This window comes from Saccoglossus kowalevskii, chromosome 7, assembly GCF_978046115.1.
Source record: "Saccoglossus kowalevskii chromosome 7, keSacKowa6.1, whole genome shotgun sequence".
Lineage (NCBI taxonomy): Eukaryota > Metazoa > Hemichordata > Enteropneusta > Harrimaniidae > Saccoglossus > Saccoglossus kowalevskii.
In genome coordinates this window covers 17,223,863-17,249,064 of record NC_140647.1, presented here as the reverse complement: position 1 = coordinate 17,249,064, position 25,202 = coordinate 17,223,863, and the positions used below count along the sequence as shown (strand labels likewise).

The 25,202-nt window shown below is 33.1% G+C and overlaps 1 protein-coding gene across 1 annotated transcript in view; it reads right to left on the bottom strand.

Annotated features, from left to right (window-relative positions):
• Nucleotides 1–24,988, bottom strand: part of LOC100378276 (unconventional myosin-X-like) — a 74,642-nt gene extending 49,654 nt beyond the window's left edge. Inside the window, exons 1-2 of the mRNA XM_085501189.1 lie at nt 24,901–24,988; nt 19,196–19,294 (exon numbers count right to left, since the gene is read on the bottom strand). Of these exons, the coding sequence (XP_085357315.1) occupies nt 19,196–19,294; nt 24,901–24,918 (117 nt within the window). The 5' untranslated portion in view covers nt 24,919–24,988. The remainder of the gene's footprint in view (nt 1–19,195; nt 19,295–24,900) is intronic.
• Between the last annotated feature and the right edge of the window lie 214 nt (nt 24,989–25,202).

The window sequence follows — 25,202 nt, the reverse complement described above, 5'->3', positions numbered from 1 at the left end:
ATAAGATAATAGTTTATTCATTTGTATTACTAATTTATTCAGTTGTCCCAAACAAATCTGAACTTCCTGGTCACAAAGTTTGACAGGCTCTGGGAGAAATAGTCGATTCTAGTATTAAAGTTCTTAAATAATATGCAAATTAGGACAATTAAATATGCATGAATCTGTACTAAAAATGAATCAAATTTGTCTTGCAGTGTACATGTATCTGTATGATTGTTGAGTTTTCATTGAACATTTGCCTGGTTTTTCCTAAAACAAATTTGCTTATATGTAAATTTGTGCTGAAAATTCGTCACAACTTGTCATATGAATAAGTTGACTACAATTGGATAGACATACAGCCAAACAAGTCCTACCTGCATTTGACTTAATAATGACCCCAAGCACCAGTACATAAAGATGAGGTACCCATTGTTCAGCGCAGCTTCTGTCTCCCTGGACACAGAACTGATCAACTTATTTAAAAAAGATCAATGATCGGACAGTGGAAAACTTATTATTCTCATTACAGAGTAACCACATATGGGAATACTGACAATAAAGTGTGAATGAAATTTGAGAAGTCCTCCACTAGTACACATACATACATACAGTTGTGGGAATAAATCGAACTGTTCATATCCCTAACATATCCTGTTCTGTTTATGAATTCCATTTCTGGATCATGTACAAAAAACCACATACCGTTTGATGGAAATCTAGGTCAGTAGACATTGGTAAAACAGTAAATGTTATGCATTGAAATAATACCAGCGACATCGCCCACAAAGTGCACACAGATACACAAGCCAAGCCTTCACCACATTTACAGATAAGACCAGTTCTCAAGCATGCAAACAAACATGTATTATTAGCATTACCTCAGATCTCCCTTTCTTGAATGGAACAAATAAATCAGGCAAAACCAATAACAAATATTCTTGAACAAATGTTTTCAAAACTTTCAACTTCAGATGTGTATCTACTCATAGACTCATAAAATTCAGGGTCATCCTGGAGGTATTAGGTTTAAATCACACTCATGCAAAGCATGCTGGGAGTACTTTCATGCAGATGGCAACTACATTTGTTTAAACTTGGTTAATCAAACTTGTGTCATTTACTGAGATTATTAAAAAGCTAAAATCCAGACCAAATTATATTTTGTTCACTGTATCTAGAATTAATGTTAATGATATAATGTAGTACTTAACAATTTGGGCCACAAAATAGAGGGCGCTCTTAAAATTTTTTCCACTTCTGCAGACAGGAATCTTGTAGCCATTGACAAATTTACAAAATTTTAGCATACAATGCATCTTTGATGCAGACCAAATACTACTAAATTCCTCACGAGGTGAAGAGCTGATGAAAGATAGACGAATGCATTACAGGTGTGAAACCTATAGCTTTAGAAGAAGAATTACATAGATTGATTTATTGCATTTAGAAAGTGACCTTCAAATGCAAGCACCACAGTAGTCAAAGACTATGTATAAACAAACAAGTTGAAAACTACAGACACTAAATACATCACATGGGACCCATATCGTACTGGTACAATACAGCAACCATTTAAAAGATCAAATAAAAATGACTAAACTGTTACCACAATAAAAGTTAATATCGTCGCCATACTGTGAAATATTTTTGCTTGGAATTAATTTTTGCTATTTTCGCTGAAGGAATGATTCTTTGAAAATAAAATCCAGCAAATATACCAATTTTTTCTATATTTTACATTCAACTCATCAAAAATCCCGACATATGGATACACCCAATAAGTATTTTCAGCTAATTCCAGCTAAAATAAAGTATTTTACAGTATTTGAAAGCAAGAACGACAATAAGATGAATTATTGCAAACATGAAATCTTCCAGATATTAAAGTTATTACTATTATTTTTAAAAAAATCATGAAATTCATCAATAAAACAAAAACAAATCTCATCGTCAAGTTCAATTTTGAATGCAAGGAATTAGGACTTAATGAAAACACATTCCTAGTGATTGTGTGACAGTAAAAGAAATTCCAATACATTGTGAGGTAGTAACAGATTGCACATCAGTACAATGAATTCCATGCTGAATTCACCTAATTTACAGTACACCTGAAAGTCCACAACAATACAGCTCGATTCCACTGCATTCAGACACTCACATTACAATAAAAGCATTTTTGTCAAATGGATTTTCAATTACAGTGAACCAAACCAACTGACAGGTGCGCACAGTATTAAGAAGGATAGATTTTCAACAATAAATAAAATGTTATCTCATAAACCGTCAAAAAATAATAATGGAACATAACTAAAGTAGTAAAAATAACATCAGATCATTTTGCATGATACCAACCCCAGATATGATTCTCTATCTGGCAAATAAGCCATTCATACAAGAAATACTTTTTTGTAACATACTGTGTGATCATTAAAACAGACTGTCATTTATATATCAAATTGCATGCAATACTAATAGAGCAACTATGGTACATGTTAATTGTAAGCTACATAGACATGTAGTATTTTTATCCTGGCTGCTTTTGGCAACCTCACAAGTTTGGGAAGTCGTACAAATATTCTAAATGCCTCCCATGGATATTTTTCAAAATATCAGTGATTTAAACTAGATTCAGAATGATAAATAAAAATAATTATTTATTGCTTTTATTTACACTTAACCCAGAATATTGAAATAAGAAAATGATAATTCACGCAAATAATTTTAATACTAGTTTAAACCAAAATGTGTTGCTTAGCAGCAAATATACTGAATATTGAAACAAGAAAAACAACCGTTTTTGCTAAAAATGTTGTTGTTTAATTTATCTGATTGATACACTTAGTGTTGACTGCTGAGATTTGTTTTACTAGGTTGTCTTAAGAAGATGGACATAAATCATTACCGAATTGGCTAACATACATGTTACTGAGCATCACACAGGTTTTTACTGCCTACATAACTGCCAGCATTTGCTTGAGAACTGCATTAGCCAAATTACTTTGAAAATTCAAGTCCTCAAAGAAGATACTGTATCATGAAAATAGATCCATTCAATTTGTGGCAGCCATGTTGGATAGATTGTTGTCAGTGATGTTGTGCAATTCCATTTACGCAAATACCTGAATAATAATTTCATAAAACTACCAACAGAATATTCAGAATTTATATCTTAAAAATTCAATATAAGCAATTATGAATCAATGATCACACACCATAATTTCAATAATATCAATCTGACTGTAATTACAATATAATTATCATATCTAGGTAGATTTATATTATCTTATATTCTTCTATAGAAATGTCTGCTAATTCATAATTTGAGACAAAATTTTGAAATTCACTGCGACTTGCTGTCTTAAGGACTTCAGTGAAATCAGTATTTGCATCCATTGTCATTTCACACAAATGCACAATGTTAAATATTCGGGAGTAGCACTAAGAAAACCAATACTGTAAAAGCATTCATTTCACTTGTGTTTAATTTCACTATTTTGATTATACTCACAGGGAATAACATTCACAGATTTTCTCGTTAAACAATGAGTTGTACAGTAATGTTTACATAGATTTAAATTAATCTAATTTATTTATTGAACAGGAAAAATAGTCAAATAAAAAAATGATGAATAATTAAATACTTAATTGTATTTTCACCAGTAGAAACACATTGCTGTTTTAGAAGCATGCCAATGTCACCTGTCCCCTGTTCTACATTATAAATTGTTGCGAAAAGTGATTTGTGATTTATATAATTGTCATGTCAAATATTTTAGATTCATTTTTGCAAATACGGTATTAAAAGTGCTTTAGACAAATTTCACAGATTCCAGAATTCATAATTTTGTAGCAGTTAACATAAATTAAAATAGTTGTTATTACACAAAACATAAATATATGGTACAAACTTAGGTTTGTTTTTATCTATGCTCTTAATGTAGTCACATCTAGTGGCTTCATACTGTGTTACATCCTACAGTAACAGTACTGGGGTCAATTCAGGTTCTGTTATAAACGAAACATGCAGTTAAACCTTCCAAGAGTTAATTAAGGTACTGTTAGCAGAATATAGTCTTTTTTGTGTTTTTTTCTTTCAAATGAATGAAAAAACACATCAGCATTTGCTCTACGTACTCTCATATATATTTTGTTGAAAAAGTGATTTTTTTCCTCTCATAACAAGTGAACAAGTTTCTGTTTATATGGTACACTGCATGCAAGTACTGCTTCATCTAGAAAAAAAAGACTATCCTGCTATCTTAAATACATGTATAACACTTTAATAGGAAATGTGAAATAGATAAGTTAAATGCATTTTATACAAAAGTTTTGGTGAGTAAAAAGATGTGTAACTTCCACACCCAGGCCACGAAAGGAAGTTGCATTTCCTTCTATTTTTGAAATCTGCACATCGATTTACTCTGACAAAGACTCCAACATAGTAGCGTGGAAAAACACAATAGATACCAATGAACTTTGGATTAGCATAACAATAGATCCGGAACTCCTCCACAATCAAGGCGGGGAAACATAATACAAGTGAGGTGACACAAAGCGGATAGTTGGGGTCATGGGATCAAACGTTTTACTGTGGTTTTATATAAAGGAGGATATTATGAATGTGTATGATACAACTCAGACCAGACCTTACAGCAATGTAGGATAAACAGCCATTCTGTATAACTGTATGTCACACATATCGGTACATTTTATTCTTGCCAAAATGAACATTTTCTCTTATTAAATTGACTTTATCTTTGAAACGAATAAACACAATATAAATCATTGATAGAATTTGATCAACGTTTCCGAAATTTGATTAACATTCTTGTGGCTAAACGACAGATTTTTTACGAGAATATATTTTGTTAAAAATATAGGTAAAAGGATCAAGAATATTTAAACAGGAAATTATGCAAGCGGGTATTTTTGGAACTCTTGTTTTTGATTTACTGTGGCTTTTCACAGGATGGGTTCACATAAAAGATACCCCGACTTTCAATTATATGTAAATTAACTGCAGTTAAGGTAGCAGAATAGTTTTTTGGGCACTTTTCACATTTTTTTTTGAAAATCACACGAATAGCTCCCTAAGGCATGCTACATGCATTGGTGTTTTTATTTTATTGAAAAAAAAATATCTTGTACAAGTAAACTGATTTTTTTCTTGTGTGCAAACAAATGGCCAAGTTTTTGTTTATCCAGTGTACACCAAACTAGTGCATCTCATTAATATGCATGGTTTACAAACATAACTGAACTGAGGGTAAATAGTTTTAAGTTGAGCCACTTTCTTTATTTGCTATTTACAAACAACTGATAAGATATCTGTTTGTAGTTTACACACAGCTGATAAGATGTGTGCAGTGCTGCCTTTCTAGACAGGAAGTACAGCAAAGACAAAACAATCGCTTTTGAACAACAAATTTTGAATAAACAAAAAAGTACATGAATCATGGAGCTAAATGCATGCATAAATGTACCACTTCAATGTAATTATATGTTAACAGAATAAAAACTTACAATAAATTTCTGTAATATTTTTTCTTGGCTTTGTCATTGAAAGGTGTCTGACCACGTGGTTACTTTCTTAGTCCAGAAGTAATGCAGTTACATTGGGCGGGGGCTCCGCGTTTTACAAAATATGGTTGCAAACAATAAAATACGGTCATCTGTGGTGGCTATGCATTGCATGAAAATTCTGATAACAGGCCAAAAACTACATGTAAAGGTTGATCAATGATAAGAATATGCTTGGACCTGGTTTATATAATCCATTTTTCAGAGGAGTTTTCACCAAGTAGGCATACTTGCATGCTTAGGTTTTTCTAAATTCGTAAATTATGTTACATGTAATAAATCTGTCTGATAAATACTTGGTTGGCTTATCTAATGTGCTCATGCGAACAAAATGCACGGCAACGAAATAGTAGCGTCCCCCCCCCCCCCCCGGGCCGACGTCTTGACATCGGATAGTGGGCCAGTGTTTCACGCAAGGCAAGGGTTGACTTTTTCGTACGACTTCGGTAAAAAATAAAAGTATCATCTAAAATCTAGGTAGTTTTTATAGATGATAACAGTGAGTCCGGTTACAATTAAATTTTGAAGAGATTCATCTACAAGTATACGACCCGAGGTTACTGCGACGGTAAAACTTGATTTTTAATAGCACAGGAAATGCTACATGCCGGCATACATCACTGGATCACATTTTACAATTATTCTATTCACACCAATTAAAAAACAGGGCAGCTTCCTTCATTAATGCGCAAAATATGCAAAGAAGGAGAGGGTTATCAGTAATTCTTTAGTTGTCATTCACTAATTATGGACGAGATAGTAAGCACGCGAAAATTTCCAAGAAAAAGAAAGCGAGGAAGAAAGAAGAAAAACGTCAAAAGAATGATCACTCCTGTCAAAAAATATGTTGAAAGAGATGATGCTGGGTTCGTACAGAACGGATTTTCCCGTCAAAACCAGTGTCAGCCATGAAGTGGGCGAAGAAAGTTTTACCGTGACACTGAGAGGCCGATGAATCAGACTTCGATATAGTGGGTGATACACCTGTTCAAAACGTTCGAGAGATGTCTGTATCTTGCAGGAAAATATTGTTACCTTTCGACGTAGAAGAAGAAAGTGAGAGTGAATGTCACGGCCGATCGTTTGAAGACGGCGAGATTCGACTCGTTGACATGTCACTGTTGAATGGCGCCCTAGAAAAACAGATTTGTCAATTTTGCAAAGTAGGCAATATCTCAATAGTGGAGCGCAGGCGTCAAGGTCTAGGCAGTCAGTTTGAATTTCTTTGCACGCAAGGAGATTGTATTCGATCGAAACTGAGCCAGCCTAGCTTCCCGTCATCCCGAAAGAAGGGGGCAGTTTTCGAAATAAATAGAAAGGCTGCCATTGGAATGCGAGCGACTGGAAAGGGACGGCGCGCTCTGGTGAAACTGTCAAGCTATTAGGGGTTACCTCAACCAGTAACGGGTCCACTCTTTCGCCAGTATGTACGAGCTGCCTCCAGGCACAGGCGCTCGGAACGTTTCCTGGATAATAAAAAATTACCTAAAGTGAGATCGGCATAGTTAGTCAGTCGCCGGTAAATCCCCCTACTACTCATATAATAACACAAGGTAGGAAAGCGTTGACACCATGACATCGAAACTTCCCAAAAATAACACGATTTTCCAAATTATATTTCGATCCGCTTCACATAACTCAAGCATGATATCGGTAGAAACTATCGATCGACTTGCATTACCTTTATTCGAACTAAAACGGGTTAAATCCTGTGAAAATCGAAACACCCTAGCAATATGAATCAACCGATCTACGCGAATATTTTGAAGCAGAGGCCCGAGCATGCGCAGTTCCAAACATGCGCAATTCCAAACATATACGCATGCTCGGGCCTCTGCTTCAAAATATCCGCGTAGATGGGTTGATTCATATTGCTTCGAAACTCGTGGCATGCTTGAACTAATAAGTTTACAAACACAACGGCCCAAAAATAAATACACTGTATTTACAAACACTTCAACTGCCAAGTGTAGTGTCTGTATTGTTTGTTACTCGCAAACAGAACCGCCCACTTTGCATAATCCAAGCTTTAATGAATGACGTCACCATTCATTATCAGCACAGACCGTCACAAAACTTCATAGCGTGAAAGAAAACGGCCAAAAAACAAAGTTTTTCACAGATATAAATGTCGGTTCATGATTTTTCCCGAAAACAACTTTCAAAGCATTTCATTTACAATTAGCCCATGTAAATTTTGCTGCTAAAACGGGAGTTAACGTTGATTGAAGTTTGAAATCATAAAAGTGCCGATTTCTCGGTGTTTGGTTTTTGGCAATTACCGTTGACCTAATTTTAAATGGCGTTTCAGTGAATAGCGCTACAATGTCGCCGTTTAACTTTTCTTACTCTTGGATATGTTGGCTTCATATCCGTATTTACATATTTGCAAAATTCTATTGCGTTTTTTCACAAACCTTGCGCAAACCACCGGTATACTCTAACTTTAACACCAAAAAACGTGCTTGAAATTTGTGATTTTCGTAAAGAAAAAAAACTTAATGCAAAAAATAGAAATACGGATTTAAACTTCATGACCTTTGCTTCAAAACAGTGTAAAGTTTTTGATCGCATGATTGACTGTAGAGATGACAATTAAAATTTTATTCACGTTAGTTAAATTATCAGCCCCGCTGATTTTCAGAATCACATGACGCTAAAACAAACAATGTTCACAAAATATTAATAGTAGGAAAATACAAGTCAAGAGCTTTCTAAACATATATAGATTGTATGGTTTCTTGTAAAATTTATTCCGATTATAGGTGTTTACATTTTTCATGCAAAAAAACTATCCTGCTACCTTAAATGGCCTTAGTTTATTAACTTCCACATTCAGTTCACATCAAAACATATAATACTGTAAAATACTTTATTTTAGCTGGAATTCATTTTTGCTGAAAAGACTTTCTGGGTGTTTTGTATGGAATATATTTTCACTCATTTTTGGCAAGTTGAATGTAAAATATAGGAAAAAAAGTATATTTGCTGGATTTTATTTTCACTGAATAATTCCTTCAGCAAAAATTAATTCCAAGCAAAAATAAAGTATTTTACAGTACAAGAATTAGACAAAAACAAATTACATTTCTATTCATACATACTATTATTCTGTGAGCAAGAATTATGAATAAATTCAATAAAAATATTTAAAAGTTTAAATGATTGTTTAATTATGTTCAAATCAATTATGAAACTATGAAATGAAAACTATGGTGGCTTGGCATGAATACATAAAGTTCCTAGAAAGGTAATTTCAAATTTCATCAAGCACACCTTAAAAAAAGTCTTAATGTACATGCATTAATGTGAAGGTTAGAGCTTGCAGATTTATATAGTTTGATACTAAAAATGACTGTAAAGCGTACAGTAGCATGGGAACCTTTTGACTTGGCGTCTTTTGTAACAAGACACTGTAATAGGCATGTTTACTTGGCGCCAATACATAGCAGACAATTTAATAGGTATAGGAAAGAGTACTTTGTTGTAAAACCAGTGGGAATTCAAGAAAAACTTGAGATGTTCAATGTTGCTGTCAGTCTTCATTCCCAGAATGTAAGCCATTGCATTGTTAACTAAATAGGCCCAGAATGAAATCAGAACATTTCCACCTGAAGTGCCTACCACAACATTCTGATAAAGGAATTTAAAGATTAATGTGGTTAACAAAGTATGTTAAATATTCTGAGCTTTTTGATAACAGTGCTTATTAAGTCTAGATAACCTGTGATGCAATTATACAGAGTTCTATACAATTCTATTAGTCGCATAAATTTTATTCCATATTCAGAAATTACACTTTATAATAATACAGAAAACAACTAAAACCCCTCAGTAGGATTCTTGTTCTTAATCTGAATTATCAAAACCTGATGTAGAGATAAATCTTTGTGAAATCATGTTTTAAAGTGCCAATCGATAAAATTTAAAAGAATGTTAACATAAACATTCAAAATGTGCTGAAAATTGTCAGAAACAGTACGTACATATCGTGAGCACTTTGTGCAAATTCAGACCATCAAATATTCCACGTAATAGCCCCAAGACTTCAATAAAGCTATTGGAATAATATCAAGGTGCACTGTAAACACGCCAGTGAGATTTCACAGAACTCACAGTATCAGTATGCAGCTAATAAAGCCCATTGAGAATTTAGAAGTAACCAACACAGCAGACAACAGTTCAACTGAGGACAGTTAGACTAGACAATTCCCTGAAGAACTTGGATGCTAACATAGTTGCTAATATTAGTACTGTAGATACGGAAATGGAAATTACAGAGTTTTGATCATTATTACAATTCAACTGTAACTAATTGAAACCGAAACAATAATTTCTGAATGGGCTAGCTGTATATCACTACTATGCAGACATGTCCACCCACTATAAAATTGACAGATTTTATGGTTATTGGTAATAAATTATTACATTAAGAGTCAATAAAATATACGAGTTTCCATTAGCACAATAAAACCACAAATGACGAAAATTAGTTTTTGCTAAAATTTTGGATGTGAATTGTTAAATAAACTAAGGGGTTCAATAGGTTGAGGATTTGTAGGGCAGGTGTATTTTGACTTACCTGAGGGGTTCTCAAAAAGACATTGCAAACCAAGATAACACGACATTTGAATATACAACCGTTCAAGACCCAAGTAAAACCAAACATAAAGTACCGTAAAATCTGTATTAGAAGCCGCATCCCTAATAGAAGTCGCACCCATTATTTTTGAATAATTGAGAATCAAAAATTCATCATTTCTCATATGTGTAGGTGCTCTAATAGAAGCCGCATCCCCTCTGTTGCATTGTACCATTTTAATAGAAGCCGCAGCTTCTAATAAAGATTTTACAGTAATAATTATACTTGCACTGTGACATAAGATACAACAAAGAACAAGATACATGATAAGATTCTCAAACGCCAGCAGGTAAAATACTGATTGAAGAAAACTGCAATATCTTATCAGCAAAATTGTTGATAACACTCATTTCCATGGTAACCAACTACTTGCTTAAAAGCTTTCCATCAAAAATAATGTACATTTCCTACCATTATAAAATGAAGTGAGATTAATCAGTAACCTGCGAAAACTGCAAAAAATATCTCCACAAACATGTTTCAAAACATTTGGTACCAGAAAACACAATTGTAAATATCCACCTTTGCATGTCCTCATGCCCTATTCTTTTTCACTGATTGGTGGCATCATTTCAAAACACCTAAGTGAGCTCAATTCTCTGACACATATTTTGAGAAAGCTAGGTGGGCTTTCACAGATTTTGTCTTGTAGATAATTCATGAAAACCCTGCTCATGCTTTAGTGCTCAGTGTGTTATAGGTTACAATATGACATCACCTACTCCACTGAATGTACGAGTATATGAAATGTCGACATAACCATATAACGTAACAACTGTTAACAACTATAATCTCAATCTCTCTGTGCAGTATGTGAGAATTTTACTGGGCTGGATCTTCAAACTGTGGCCCGGGGTGTATTAAAGGAAAGATGGCGACGAGATTTCAGTATGCAAATCGCACTACATGATGATGTATTGGATTTGAATACTCTGCGAAATTGATACACTCGATAATCAAAATGCATTATTTTTATGTTGAATACCACCAGGCAGATTTTTACATATGGAATACGATTTTGATGTTAGTTTATTGATGAGCATCATTTCAGCGTAATCCTTGTCTAAAAGTTGACGAGAAGGCACATTTTAAAAAGCTATTAGAGTCTTACAAATGACTATCAAGTGTTAATCCAAACTTCTACTGACAATAGGTCCTTTCAAGGCAGACAATGGTGTAGGTAAGAAGTTAGTACATTGGCGTAACACCTCTGATAACATTCGTATACACAGCAAACGAGAGCCAGACCATTCAAATGACATTTTCTATGGCACACTCGTGCAATCCCAAAGATTGTGCTTTAATGCTTTGAGTGACCATAATTTGGTTGTTTCACACACACAAAAAAAATTAAAATTTCTTCAAAAAATTTAAACAAGATTTGTAACTGGCGGAAAATAATACAATATTTGGGCCAAAATGTTAAAAAAAATTATAGAAAATTCAATAAATTTAGCAAAATATTGAAGCCAAAATGTTGATGGGAAAAATGTTACCGGGTAGTATCGAAAGTGTTACTCATTCATATTCTGTACACAATTGTAAGACTTTTTTTTAAAATGCCTCATTCATCTACAGTTATCACGGTTTTGGAAACAGCTTTTGTATGCCAAAAAAGATTATAACTGTCAGCCACAAGAAAAGATTGAAAGGCACTTTAAACTGTCACATTTACTGTCATGTATGAAAAACAACCTGAATACAAAGAGTTGTAAATCTCATGAGACAACAATCAAGTTCAATGTTTATCACAGGTAATTGATGCTGTTACAGACATGCATGTGTCATCAATTACCATGGAAACCATATCCCTTATAACACATCGTTCAGCTGACACATTTCTTGAAATGCTTCAGGGGAGAGAAATGTAGATAATATAATCAAACAACTGTTACTATGGTAGCAGTGCAGTATTTGACATGACTACAACTTGCATTTTCACATTTAATAATTTCATACAAAACAGACAAATGAATGCTTTTTTACATTTCTACCTTTGGTGACCTACATTAAATTGTTTAAATATTGATCGCATGATTTATGAACTAGTTTGAAGGTTTGAACTGATGGTTTAAAACGCTGTCATTTTTCCTGCCAAAATTTTGGTACAACATTTTTATGTATTTTCTTTTAAAAAAATTTGGAAAATTTTACATGAAATGGGTAAAATTTTCTATCAGCTACGGGGAGTGATCAACATTTTGAAGAAAAAAATATTAATTTTGTGATTTTTTGACAAAAGTTGACTATAAGCATTTAGGTTTGTGTGATGTTATATATTGGTACCCTAGATATATGTGGTTACAGCAATCATAAGTACATTGTAGCCATCAGATAAAATAAACCACACGCACTCCACCATCTCAATCATACATGCATGCATTCGCGACACAAGGGGAATATACTTTTCAAAAGAATAGCGCTGATCAAGGATGCACTTTCATTCCATTTTAAAGCGAATGAATACAAGTAATGAGCCCACATATTTCACAATCATTGGACATGACAGTATCATCTCCATTCACAGTATTCAGTGAACAAAAGATGTACGATTCAAGGCCAGGTTTGACAATACTCTGACGATCCTTGATATTTCACGCACATGAGGTACATTAGAATGTAAGAAGACAAGACACCAATTGGGGGGAGGGGGAGGGGCAAAGCCATAATCCATATTACCTAAAGGGTTGATATAAGAAAAAATCAAAACAAAAAATAGATGTGTCACATCATGCATCATTTTGGAAATATCACATATCCGGTATAAATGAGAAACAACTTTTTTGGGGGGGATGTTTTATTGTAGATTAATCATTTTACATGGCAGTTACATGTAAGTACAAGTGATTGTGGATTATTTAAATTACAAATTTCGTGCATAAATATGAATTGATTTGTCAAATTCATTATGCTGCAAATCAACTTATTATAAAAATGTTTGAAGATGCTTTTTAAATTATTTGAAAACTACAAGTTATTAAATAACAAACATTTGATACTTAAAAGCTGCAAAAGTTTCACATTATAGTCACTATAGTATGTACAATGTATATATAAACAAATTTCTTCTATTAGTGATATATGCCATATGATAATACAATATTGGTGATGTGAAAGGGATACCCACACCTTCCTGTGGAGACTGGCCTTCAAATATGTCATTAATACTACTATAATTGACTACAGTAAGGACAATCAGACAGTTGTACATATTAGACCACACATTGTTATTAAAGGACAGCATTGCTGTGCAAAAATGTTAAAATTTTATTTAAACAAACAATGTATTTTACACATGTTGTATGCGTCGCCATGGATACCATGTGTGGCTACGACCAACCCTTAAAAGTGACACTCTGAAATCATTCCTTTGGTTTTAGTTGGGACAATTACTTTGGAACAACTTTCAATTTTTATTTTAAAATGTATGAATTAAAATCCATTGGGCGGAGCAGCACTTGAAGCTGCAAGTCTCTACAGCTATTATGTGAAATGTTTGAAGCTGATGAGCATAGGGGTATGCACATATTGTTTAGTGTAACAAAATTCAGGACTGAGCTCCAACTTTTAAAAACCATTCTGATTCACTTCAGAACACAACCAAATGTTTCAGCAAACAAAAATTCAAATACTCGGACAGGCGGAAAATGATTGGATTTTTTTTATATATATAAATTAAAATTCGAACATGTATATTTCAAATAATAGTCCATAAACCACAACGAAGTTTTAGCAAATACCACAGGGAACACCTGTATAACAGGAAATAAGTTAACCAACCAATAACGGCCGTAAATCGAAAGCTACAAAGTAACTCTACATCGTGAGACCAGAATGCATGAATCATTTGGTTTCATATCAATGCAAACAATATTCAAATTCATAAATATTTAATAACTATAGCAAGTTATTTAAATGATTTCACAGTGGCATGGAATGTACATTGTATATTTTAAAAATATTTAAATTAAGTGTATACAAATCATGTATGTCTATTTGAAAGGTTCCTTCGTTTATATATCAACTACAGTTATGAAAGCTTTCATAGAATCTGACAATTTTTTTTTTGAGAGAGATAGGAATTTTACAACCTGATATAAACAAATGTGCTACAACAATCTTAGGCACTAAGCTAGGGAAATGTAATCTGCCTCATGATTTTAGGCACAATCTATTTGGAATAGTTACGGTAGTGATTCTATATATTAAAATAAATCTGAGAGAAGACCGACAAGGTATTTCTCTGGTATTTACATAAAAGCTAACTGCTGGAAGTTTTTGGAGATAAGTCAAAAGAATAAATAAAAGCATCAGATATAAAAATTATTTTTTTTTAAACCACTCGTACATGTACCGGTATGTTCATATGCAGTAAATTATCCTCCCCATTCACTTGCATATTAATAGCAGCTTGGTATTAAACGTATTTTCTATTAGAAGCGCAACAGAAGCACAAATAAACCCAAAAAATGTGTTGTATACAGAATCATTTAAATATTACTTATTTTGACCATAGAAAAAATTTATAATTTATATATGGGCATGTGCTACTAATAGAGCAAATATGGTATACGACTTGCCACGCAATGTGGTAAAAGGCCTTGAAAAAAAAATGCTGTGTTATGGTACTGTAGCTGCCTCACAAGAGTAGGAAACAGGTTTAGGGTTTTACAGAGGTCATAGATAACGACAAATGACAATAAATATCTTTCCACACATACCAGTAACAACCAAAATTAGACAGAGCAAAAATTAGATTTTAAAGGATAAAAATAATAAATAAACACGATAAATAAAAAATTAGACATATCACAAAATCCAATTATCTGATATTAATAATAAATTTTATATTTTGCATTCAGACCCAAGAGAATAATCGCACACATCAATTGAATCTATTGGAAATCAATTCAATATTGGTTACTGGCACAGTGATGGTAAAGCCAATCATCTCGATATCATTGACTTATGGGTATGAGTACACCCCTATTATATCCAGAATACAACAGATTTTTTAATAATCACAATAAGTATGAGATTATTGGGAGCATACCGCGAAGTATGCACAAAGACAATGTTTTGTATCAATGCAAAATATGGTGTAAATTTGTATAATTGCGAACATATTCCAAATTGCTTTATGAGGAATGTTAAATTCTATTGTTTTCAGCGCCAGGTGTATTATGATTACTTTTCATCACACAATCAGATAGCACCATTATCTAAACTACACATGATTGCATCTCAGCTAAATTACTGTATATTTTCGCAGATATGTAGATTTTTTCAGATTTCAATATTAATCTCTCCGATTATCGCACCAGTTGGACGCACAGCTGTTTAGTTCAGGCTCATGTTGATAGGAAAATATTTGTACGATCACATAGGTTTTATCGACATAGAATTTTGTAGGTTAGTTATGAATGAGGTAATAAATTTTATAATATTGTTAATTTATACCAAGATCCATCCAACAAATTGATTTCTGAGAAAGCCATGTTGATAATTTTGGCAATATCAAAAAATTTTCCTGAAAAATATTGATTTTTTTTTTTTTTTAGATCGTTAACGAACAGCCTCATGGTAGGTTTAATTCCCAGGGAATTGCCAAGTCTTTATGTCAGAGGATCATCTTCATGAAATTTACAAGAAGTGCATCTCCAAAACAAGCATACATAAACTAATATTTGCATTCATAGTATGCTGGATCATTAAAATATGAATTACATGTATTTTAATTATTACAAACAAACTGAGCATATATGATATTCAAAAATTACTTCAAGACCCAATTCTACTGAATTGAAGCGTCCATGGCTAGAGCATTTAATAAATGAATCACAATTCCACAGATTAAACCAAAGTAATCACCGAGTGGACTCAAAGATGAGCAAGGTCATAACCTGAAAGTGAACTGCAAGCAAACATACTGATATGTCTTCCCATCACTTACTTGTGATTCATTGAAAGATGATATCTCTAACAGACAATATCATCCATATGCAGAAAACATGTCTGAGTAAGCTAACAGACTCGTAGTACCAATCAAAATAACATGTTTGAAAACAAAAAAAATAATATCAGATAACCATGTATGTGCATTGTTCTCAGAATCTTTCATCTAAGCCACGATATTTGTATGTAAAAAATTTTTACAAGACAATAGATTCAATTAATATCTAATTCATATGTAAATTAGGCACAGGGCTTGCACATTTCCTGGAAAGAAAAAACTGTATTTATATACATATTGTAGCATCTTGCATTATGCATGCAGGCACTTATCTTTGCTTATAAACACAGCCATTAACTAATTACTAAATAGAGTAACTAGAAGCAGATGATCCATTATAGTATGTATGTACTGGAAGACGATGAATTAAAGACGTGCACTAATTAAGCAGACATCTAGGTGCATGTATAGTTGAAAATTGAACAGCTGAGGTTTTCATGAATGTGTATGTACAATACAATGTAGAGGGAATAACTGAATATAAAAATGTGGCAGTAACTTTAAGGGCTTGCTGATATATTACTAAGTGTCTTCACTTTACATGAAAGTGTCAATACCAGTTAGACCCAGAAAACTAAAGCGCGGTGGTCGTGTTTGAATTTCATGTAAATAAACAATGTATTTCACACGTTGTATACGTCGCTATGAGTCCCATATTGAACAGAACGCGACACCACGACTGTCGCCCTTTAAATATACAATGTGTACACCATCCCAGTGTCACTCAGTTTAAGGAGGTTTTGACCAAGTGGTATGTCATCATCTTCTAGCTGTTTTCATTGCTATGGATTATTTTCTTGAGGACACCAAAAAAGGAAAGATACGAATCACTATACAATTTTTCATCAAACACGATCAGAAATGTATCGTCATTATTTGCATTTTTGTATTGGTTTCCATGGTGATATTATTTTTTCATATCTTGAAATTTTGCTTGGTGACACAGGATGACACAGGAGGATATACATCATAATATTATTTAATTATTTTAAAATATTACCATTTAATTTATTTATTTTCCAGTTTTCCATTATAAACACTCAAAAGTTTTTGCCCATAATGCAATTATGCTCAGAAGTGCAAGATATGAATTCAGCGTGATATGAATACACAATACAGCTTCAGTATTCCTTTTCTTTGCCAATGCTTCCAGGTGACACGAGAACCAGAAATTGTCAACACAGGCTGCTGTATGGAATTTCAACTACACATAAATGAATAAAGTATTCAGAATATCTATGATGGAGATTTAATACATTTATATAAAATATAAATAATACACTTTGTATATTCAATAACATTTGAGACATAATATGAAAGCAATTTCTGTTGATTATTTCTTATCCAATTGAAAGTAAATTTTTCCCGTCACAATGTGCAACATTTTTCAATTTTTTTGTATTTTTCTATAATTTTTGGGTTAATTTTAGACCAAATGGTCCAAACAGGTATTGATCAAGGATTTTGCAAAAATATGAAGAAGATTGGGTGGGTTTATTTTGTGAAAATTAGATGACTGCAGTTAACTTAAAATAGTTATATTGTATATTCAAGATAGTTTTGACTTCTACATTTTTCTGTAATCTTTCAAGTCTAAATCAATAATTGTCACATTCATAAGTTTATGCCTTCACAATTGTTTTCATAATTTTTATAAAAATTCTGAATAAGAATTTGTTAGGAAAAATAGCCCTCAAAAAATGTAATCTACTTAATATATAGCACCCATAATACTGACCATCCCCCTACTAACCACTACATTGTATGATTAGACAAAAATCAAAATATATATGCAAATTAGGTAATTAATATGCATACATTTGTACTGAAAATAAATCAATTTAACATTTGTACAAAGGCAGATATACAGAGCCAGACAGCAAGCATTTTTTAGTACTTGAGTGTCAATTTTGGGTCAGCAGAATGACAGCTAAAACGATCATCAAATCGAATTAGATAGCTATAAACGACAGTACTGAAAATAACATTATCACGAGTTTTGACACCCCTGTTTCAGCGATGACTCATCCAAAGTCATGTGATCAACCATTGTAATCTCTCAGACCAAGACATTTGTCTTTTCCAGAAATAAACCTTGCATATACAATATTAACAGGATATTAATTGCTTTCGTATTCACAGATTAATCCCTCAATATTGCTATATTGAAATATTTAATATTGCAAGAAAACCAGAATCATTAAAGAAACAACTCAAATGCAATGAATAATAGATGAAGTTGTAATCAACAACGTATATATAGATTTAAACACAATACATCGTTAAATTTTCATTGCATGTCTGTGGTCTGGTAAATTGATGGGGTACGCAATGACTAAAATCACTGTCATTGCAATGCCTGTCTAATTGGACCCCAGTCAAATTGTCGCTGCTGGTAAATGTATTCGCTCTTTTTTTAACATGTATGATTCATGAAAACTTGTCTCATCTGAAGTCGAAATCATTTATATCAGTTTTATGCAACCATTTATCTATAATGGAAAATGGTCTGTAAATATTTGTGTTCATGTTAATCAACCCATTACAAATTTGTTTTGGAACTATATCTCCATAGCCGAGTTAAGCCAATAAAATGCTTGTACGTGTATTAATAGGTGTGTGTGTTTACATCTGATATGTACATTGTTCACTGCTTGCTGAGCTGAAGGCTCTCAACAATTGAACCAGCTTATGAATTCTCAGATTTAGCATGTCTATTCAACTTGGCGATGATCATGTGTCTTACAAACCTTTGAGAGCTGATAAATTCGACGTTCTACGAAACACACCTTATTTTGATGGAAAGGGTTGTAAAAATTCAAAGATGACAATAATTTTGAAATACAGTTTCATATCAACACACAGAGAATTGGTTAATACTCGTATGGATGGCCTCAGTGACCAAAGATGAGATGGCAGATATGTTGCCATGCCAGCAAATAGAGAAGGAAATGCAGACAATATGATGAACTTACCTCCCCATAGTTATGTGACAATATCACTTGATTGTTTTCAACCTTCTCAACTCTTGCTGCTTTAACCTGCTTATTGTCATGCAGCCACACATGGTTGCCCTGGAAACAGAAAATACAGATCAATCATATTAACAGAATAATTTAATAAAATAAATGCAATAAATGATCAGTATGCCAACCGTTACACAAAAAAAAGATCATTTTTTTAATACCATGAATAGCTAGCAAATATGCAGGGAAGAAAATAATAATCTGCCATATTACAAGTAGAATCGTGTTTCTGTCTACTCAAGAACCATTAACCTATTAATGTAATATTTATGACATTTATTACATATTAATACTAGTATGTTTTTCATTTGATGTAAATTTTACATGTTTACCATTTCTCATGATGCAATGCTAAAAACAGATTGAAAGCGGTCCATAGTCGCATAACATGCATTTAAAGGACGCAGACAACAATTCTGATAAAAATATATGGCCGAGATGTCTAATCGTAATGCAGCTTGCAACTGCCTTGATTAATACCATCCCTGTAGTATCATGGGTAAATTAACCCCGTGCAGATATCTAACACGACCTGACCTTTACCCCAGGGCAATTCACCTACAAAATGTACATGCTATGCTTTCATTATTAAAAATAAACTTTGTATGTAACTTCCTGCGAAACACAATGAAGTGATACTGCGATTATTCAAGTCACAGACATGCTCGGGTTGCTTACTGTACAGGTGGCACAAGAGTCATTCCGAAAGGAAGATGACATCATCTGTGTCATGTATATTAAATGGAGTTTGCATTACATACACTAAGCGGCCATAGTCGCATCACAACAAAGAACACATAAATTCTTGGTTCGAAAAATATCCATGTTTCTCATCTTTTGTCGAAATTTTCCTAAGAATGAAAGTACAAAATTTTCATAAAAAATTAAAATACTGCAGCATATTTTTTATGATAATATGGAAAATGAAAAAAACAGAAAATTATAATTCTTTTGTCTAGTATTGGGCTTTTTGGTTTTGTAAAACAAAAAATAAAGCAAACCTACTTATATAACCTACACCTGTAGCACACAGCAATGACAGCCAGCCTCAAGGGAAACTGGACAAGGTTTTATTTATTTGCCAAATGACTGGATACATGTCATTAAGTTTCAATCAATACCAGCATAGTACACTTGGGAAAACACAGCAAAGCCTAGGGTCAGTTCCTGCATCAAAACTCATATTTTAAACATCACCAGTACTTTTCACATTTTGGTAATTTGAGGGAATCTACATGCATTAAATTTTATGACACCTACTTTGATTAAAGACCTCATAGTGGAATTTTTACAGCTGCATGGATTTTGTGATTTACTCAAATTTATGAAAATCTTTCTCAGCAGCAATATTAAAGTTGTATGGTCTCCAAAATATTATAAAAAAAGTATTAATATGTTTATTTTTATTTTAATGTTAAAATCTTCCCACCTAAGTTGAAAGCCTGAAAATTTTGTTTTATTTAGTTTTAAAGTAACCATATTTACTCACTGCATACATCATTTTGAATCAAAACAGATTTCATTTAGTACTTTGGAAAAAGAGCAAACCAGAATGATATTACAAAAAAAAACCATACTCATGCCTGTGCATGGTTACCGTATATCTCAGACTATTTTTTTTTTCTGAGGTAATATACTCTTCATTTCCCAGAAATTGTTGGCTGATTGGGTAAAACATACTGCTTTGATATTATTTTATCTTAAATCTCTGTTAAAAAAAAATGAATAACACTGTTTTGAATTCATCTCATTTTTTTTCTGATTCAATGTATGGTGTATCTTTTCTAAGTAACCAGACAAAGATATCTACTTCACAACACGTATACCTGCATATGTACAATGTGAGTATATATTGCAAATGACAGCACATATACACACATAAGATCAGTTTTCAAGGAGAATGAGATACAGAAAATACGATAAAAACATTCACAAAGAGACCCAAAATACATTTCTAACTTACATGTAAGTGTTGTTATAGGGTTATTTATTAAAAAATATGAAGTTATAAGAATTTGTTAGAAAAAAAATTAATAGAACAAAAAATGCTGTAAGCTTTGTAATGTAATACTAGTACTGTAAACGTATTAATTATTCATTAAGTTTTAATTCAGCGATTTTTTCTAAATCAAATTATAACTCGTTCACTGGCAGATTTATGAATTAAAAACGAAAACCCAGTGAATATGTTCAAAATAACAAAACAGTGAGCTTAAATCCCAATGAAAATAAATGATTTTATATTATACAAAATTACAAGGATTAAAATGACATTTCAGTGAATAGCAATCTCTATGGCCCACAATTGAAAAAATATTTTGCCCTTAAAAACGACACTGAGTGGAACATACCGGTAGTCATAATAAATTCTCTAGTTTGAGACAATACAGAAAGTTTACCTAAAGAACATTGTGGTCAGGTGTTAAAGACTAATAGTGCTGCCATTATTTCTACAATTTAATTTTAGCTTAGGTGAAGATATTAACACTGAGGATTATATGATATATTGTGAGACAGGGAAGATATTTTATGCACGTGTTAGTTATTAAAACAGGTCAAATACTGAATAAAACATTGTGTTCTATAATAATTGTAGAATACACTAAATTAGATGTTTTACTAACTAAATGTACAAACATGGTGGCTAATTTACATATTAATTCTAATTTGCATATCATTCAAATATGCAACAGAATAGTTTTCTGAGAGTTTATAGCATAGTAAATGCATCATACTTAATCAGCCTAGAGAGAACACTATTGTTTACCCAACTTGTACTAATTTTTCATTCATGAATATGTTACTAAAACCCTGAAAAAGGTTTCAAATTCCTGACCATGCAGATCTGACAAGGTCATTTCCTGTTCTTTGGATGGTAAAAGCTCTTCGGCATATTGGATCAATCCACCCCAACAAATTCTATTTGGCAACCCTTGTTAGATAGGAATCTGTATTGCTGAGTTATTCTATGATGTAGGTAATGCATCAACAAATCATTGCTCAAACATCCAAAAAGTGCAATAAATTAATAAACCAGAAAAAATCACAATAAAGATTTTTCAGTATTAGTAAATTTTCCCAATATGATAATTTGACAGTATTCATGAAGACAAAATTTCACAATGTTCATTGTGATGCAAAGTTTCTAATGAATTAAAAATCATTCTCTGAGTGGTGGGGCGTGTCTCATTCTCCCTCTCCCTCTCATTCTCCCTCTCTTGCTTTCTTTCTTTGAAACGGTTCCTTTATTACAGCTAACCTTTAAATATCTAAGTTAATGGACACCTTTTCACTAAGGGATTCCCCATTTGAAAACTGGGGTGGGGTGGAAGATTCAAACATTTATATGTGAAAGAGATTTCAAATGGCCAACCCTATTCAGGAATACGTACAGACACATGCATTTGAAATGGTTCAACTGCCACCAATGAACTTAAATGGAGGTAGATATGGTAAAGAATTATCCTGAGCATTTTTAATGCTGTCAGTCAAGTATACAGCGAACGGTTTACGGAGGGCATAAAACTAGCGATAATTGCTCCATCCCTTTTTATACCTTCATGGTCATGGTTAAGTGAACACACGTGTTCCATTTTTATGATTTCAAGCCAAGCATGGAAGCCTCTTTGTCATTGTGCATAGCCATATTGTCAATTTTCTGTATATTTTATAAAAATGACTGGTTACATTATAAATGTCCTTACAGGATTAAAATTCCATGGGAAACGTAAACAGATAACAACTGGTAATGTAAACAACACGAATATAGTCATTGCATGATTACACCGAGTAGAGTGCCGGGTTTAAGCAAAGCAGGACGTGCAGAAATTATTCATGTTATTTTTGAAGAAATCGCACACAGGAAATACATCAAGGTAGACAGAGAGTCAACATTACATTGCGCATATAAGCATAGATATTAGTAAAATCAAAGACACTACCTGTATTTTCTAGCGTCTTTGGTAAAACAATTAATTTGATATTCTTATATATTCACTCATACCAGAAAACTAGTCATGCTTCAGTATTGTTAATCTGATTATATAAACTGATAACTGTTGACGATTTTGTCTGTGCCCCCAAAAAATCAACAAAAACTAGATTCACTCAAGCAGTATACTTAGACAATAATTTTCACTGGATAAAAAAAATATTTAATTTTCAGTAGTAGACCTTTATGGTTTATAGAATTATAAATCACAGGTTCTTGGCGATCCACTATGTTGGTGGTTTCCGAAGTCCAGCAGGAAATATTGCTTAGTAATGATGTAAACGCCCAAAATTGTCGCTATATGATTTATGCAGGAACATGTACATTATAAATAGTTACAATTTTAAGTTTTTTTTTAGCATTTCTATCAAAGCCAAATTTCCTGCTATATAACCACTGCCTACTCAGATTGTCAAACCCCTATGCTATAATTATACACCCACTGTTTAGATAATGTAGCACCGAGTGATCTTAAAAAGAAATTTGGTAGTCCCCATACAGGGCTTGGTCCACCACAGGGTTATCCAATGGATGCATATTCACATAGACAATAATTTGCGCAGTCCAGAAGCACTGTTTATTTTAGGTGACAAGAAGGAAACATTAGAAGTTGACACGCATCAAGGACCGATTGTCTGTGATTGCCAGTGATTCATACAGGTGATTTACAATGACCGGAAGTTGGACTGTTCAAATTTGAACCGACACACAAACGATAATAACATTAGTCATGGGATTAGGAGACTGCCTTCTAACACATATGTGGTTGGTAAAATGATAACCCATACAATAAATATTAATATTCATCATAACAGATTGGTATTTATTATCATCATAGTATTCATTTGTGTCGTATTTGTAAACATGTTATACCATATCATTCTCAACTGTGATCTCAAAGTTTGTGTTCAGTTTAGAACATCGATCAGTGCTGTAACGTGGCATGATAAAGTATACTGTCAGAATAATCCTCTCAATAAATTCAATCACACAATTTGTTCAAATAATACAATAGACATAATCAGCTATCAAAAGCCACATTCACTAACTCATTCCTACTGCACAAGACCCAGGCATGACAGGGGAAGAACCGAAGACACGGAGGTCTTGGGAGAATTATCATTAGCGAACCGAAGCAGCGGTCATGTCGCTCACTAAGTAGTCATAGTGCAACAGACAACTGATTTTAAACTTCTTTTTACATAGCTGATTTGTTCATGATCGTAAATTGCCGTTAGTAGCGAAAAAGAGCCGGTAGTATATACCAAATGAAAACGACGACTGACAACCAATCGGGCTAGGAACCACAACTGCAGCGAAACGACGAGTCGTTGCCACTCTCAAATGTTTACATTACTGATTCCACAATAACCGTATAAAACGAGTTAAATAGATGTACGTATGTATTGTAAACACAATTAACAGTTTTTGGAAATACAATGCGTGATCTGTATAGTGTGTTTTCTTCATTGTATGGGTAATATGATTAAAACAGCACTCGGACATCAACAAGCTTAGCAGCCAAAAATCGTACTGTCGGTATAGGGGGGAGGGTTAAAACCACAACAAATGCGATCAACGCTGCAGTCTAGTTTAAAAAGTGACACGGCGTCTAAAACAGTATAGGCGTGTCCAACAGAGATACCAAATCAGGGTAACTTACCGGTGTCAATATGTCCATTTTCTCCCCGGTTCAAACACACCCTTAGTGAGCCGGTTCCGAACCTTGTAAACTTCAGAACTTCTTCGGTACTTGTGAAGAAATCAATTGCGCATGACAACTATTAACCATCCGGGTACTGTGCGGAAGGAACTACTAACAAAATGGGTAGGGTGGGGCTTTAGATTTACAGATATGACGGATGTGGTTAGAATTACTTTACATGAATTAGCAAGTGCATGTAGCATTATGCAACACGTCGTGTGATTCCAATGACAAATGCACTTTAAACATGTAAACAATAT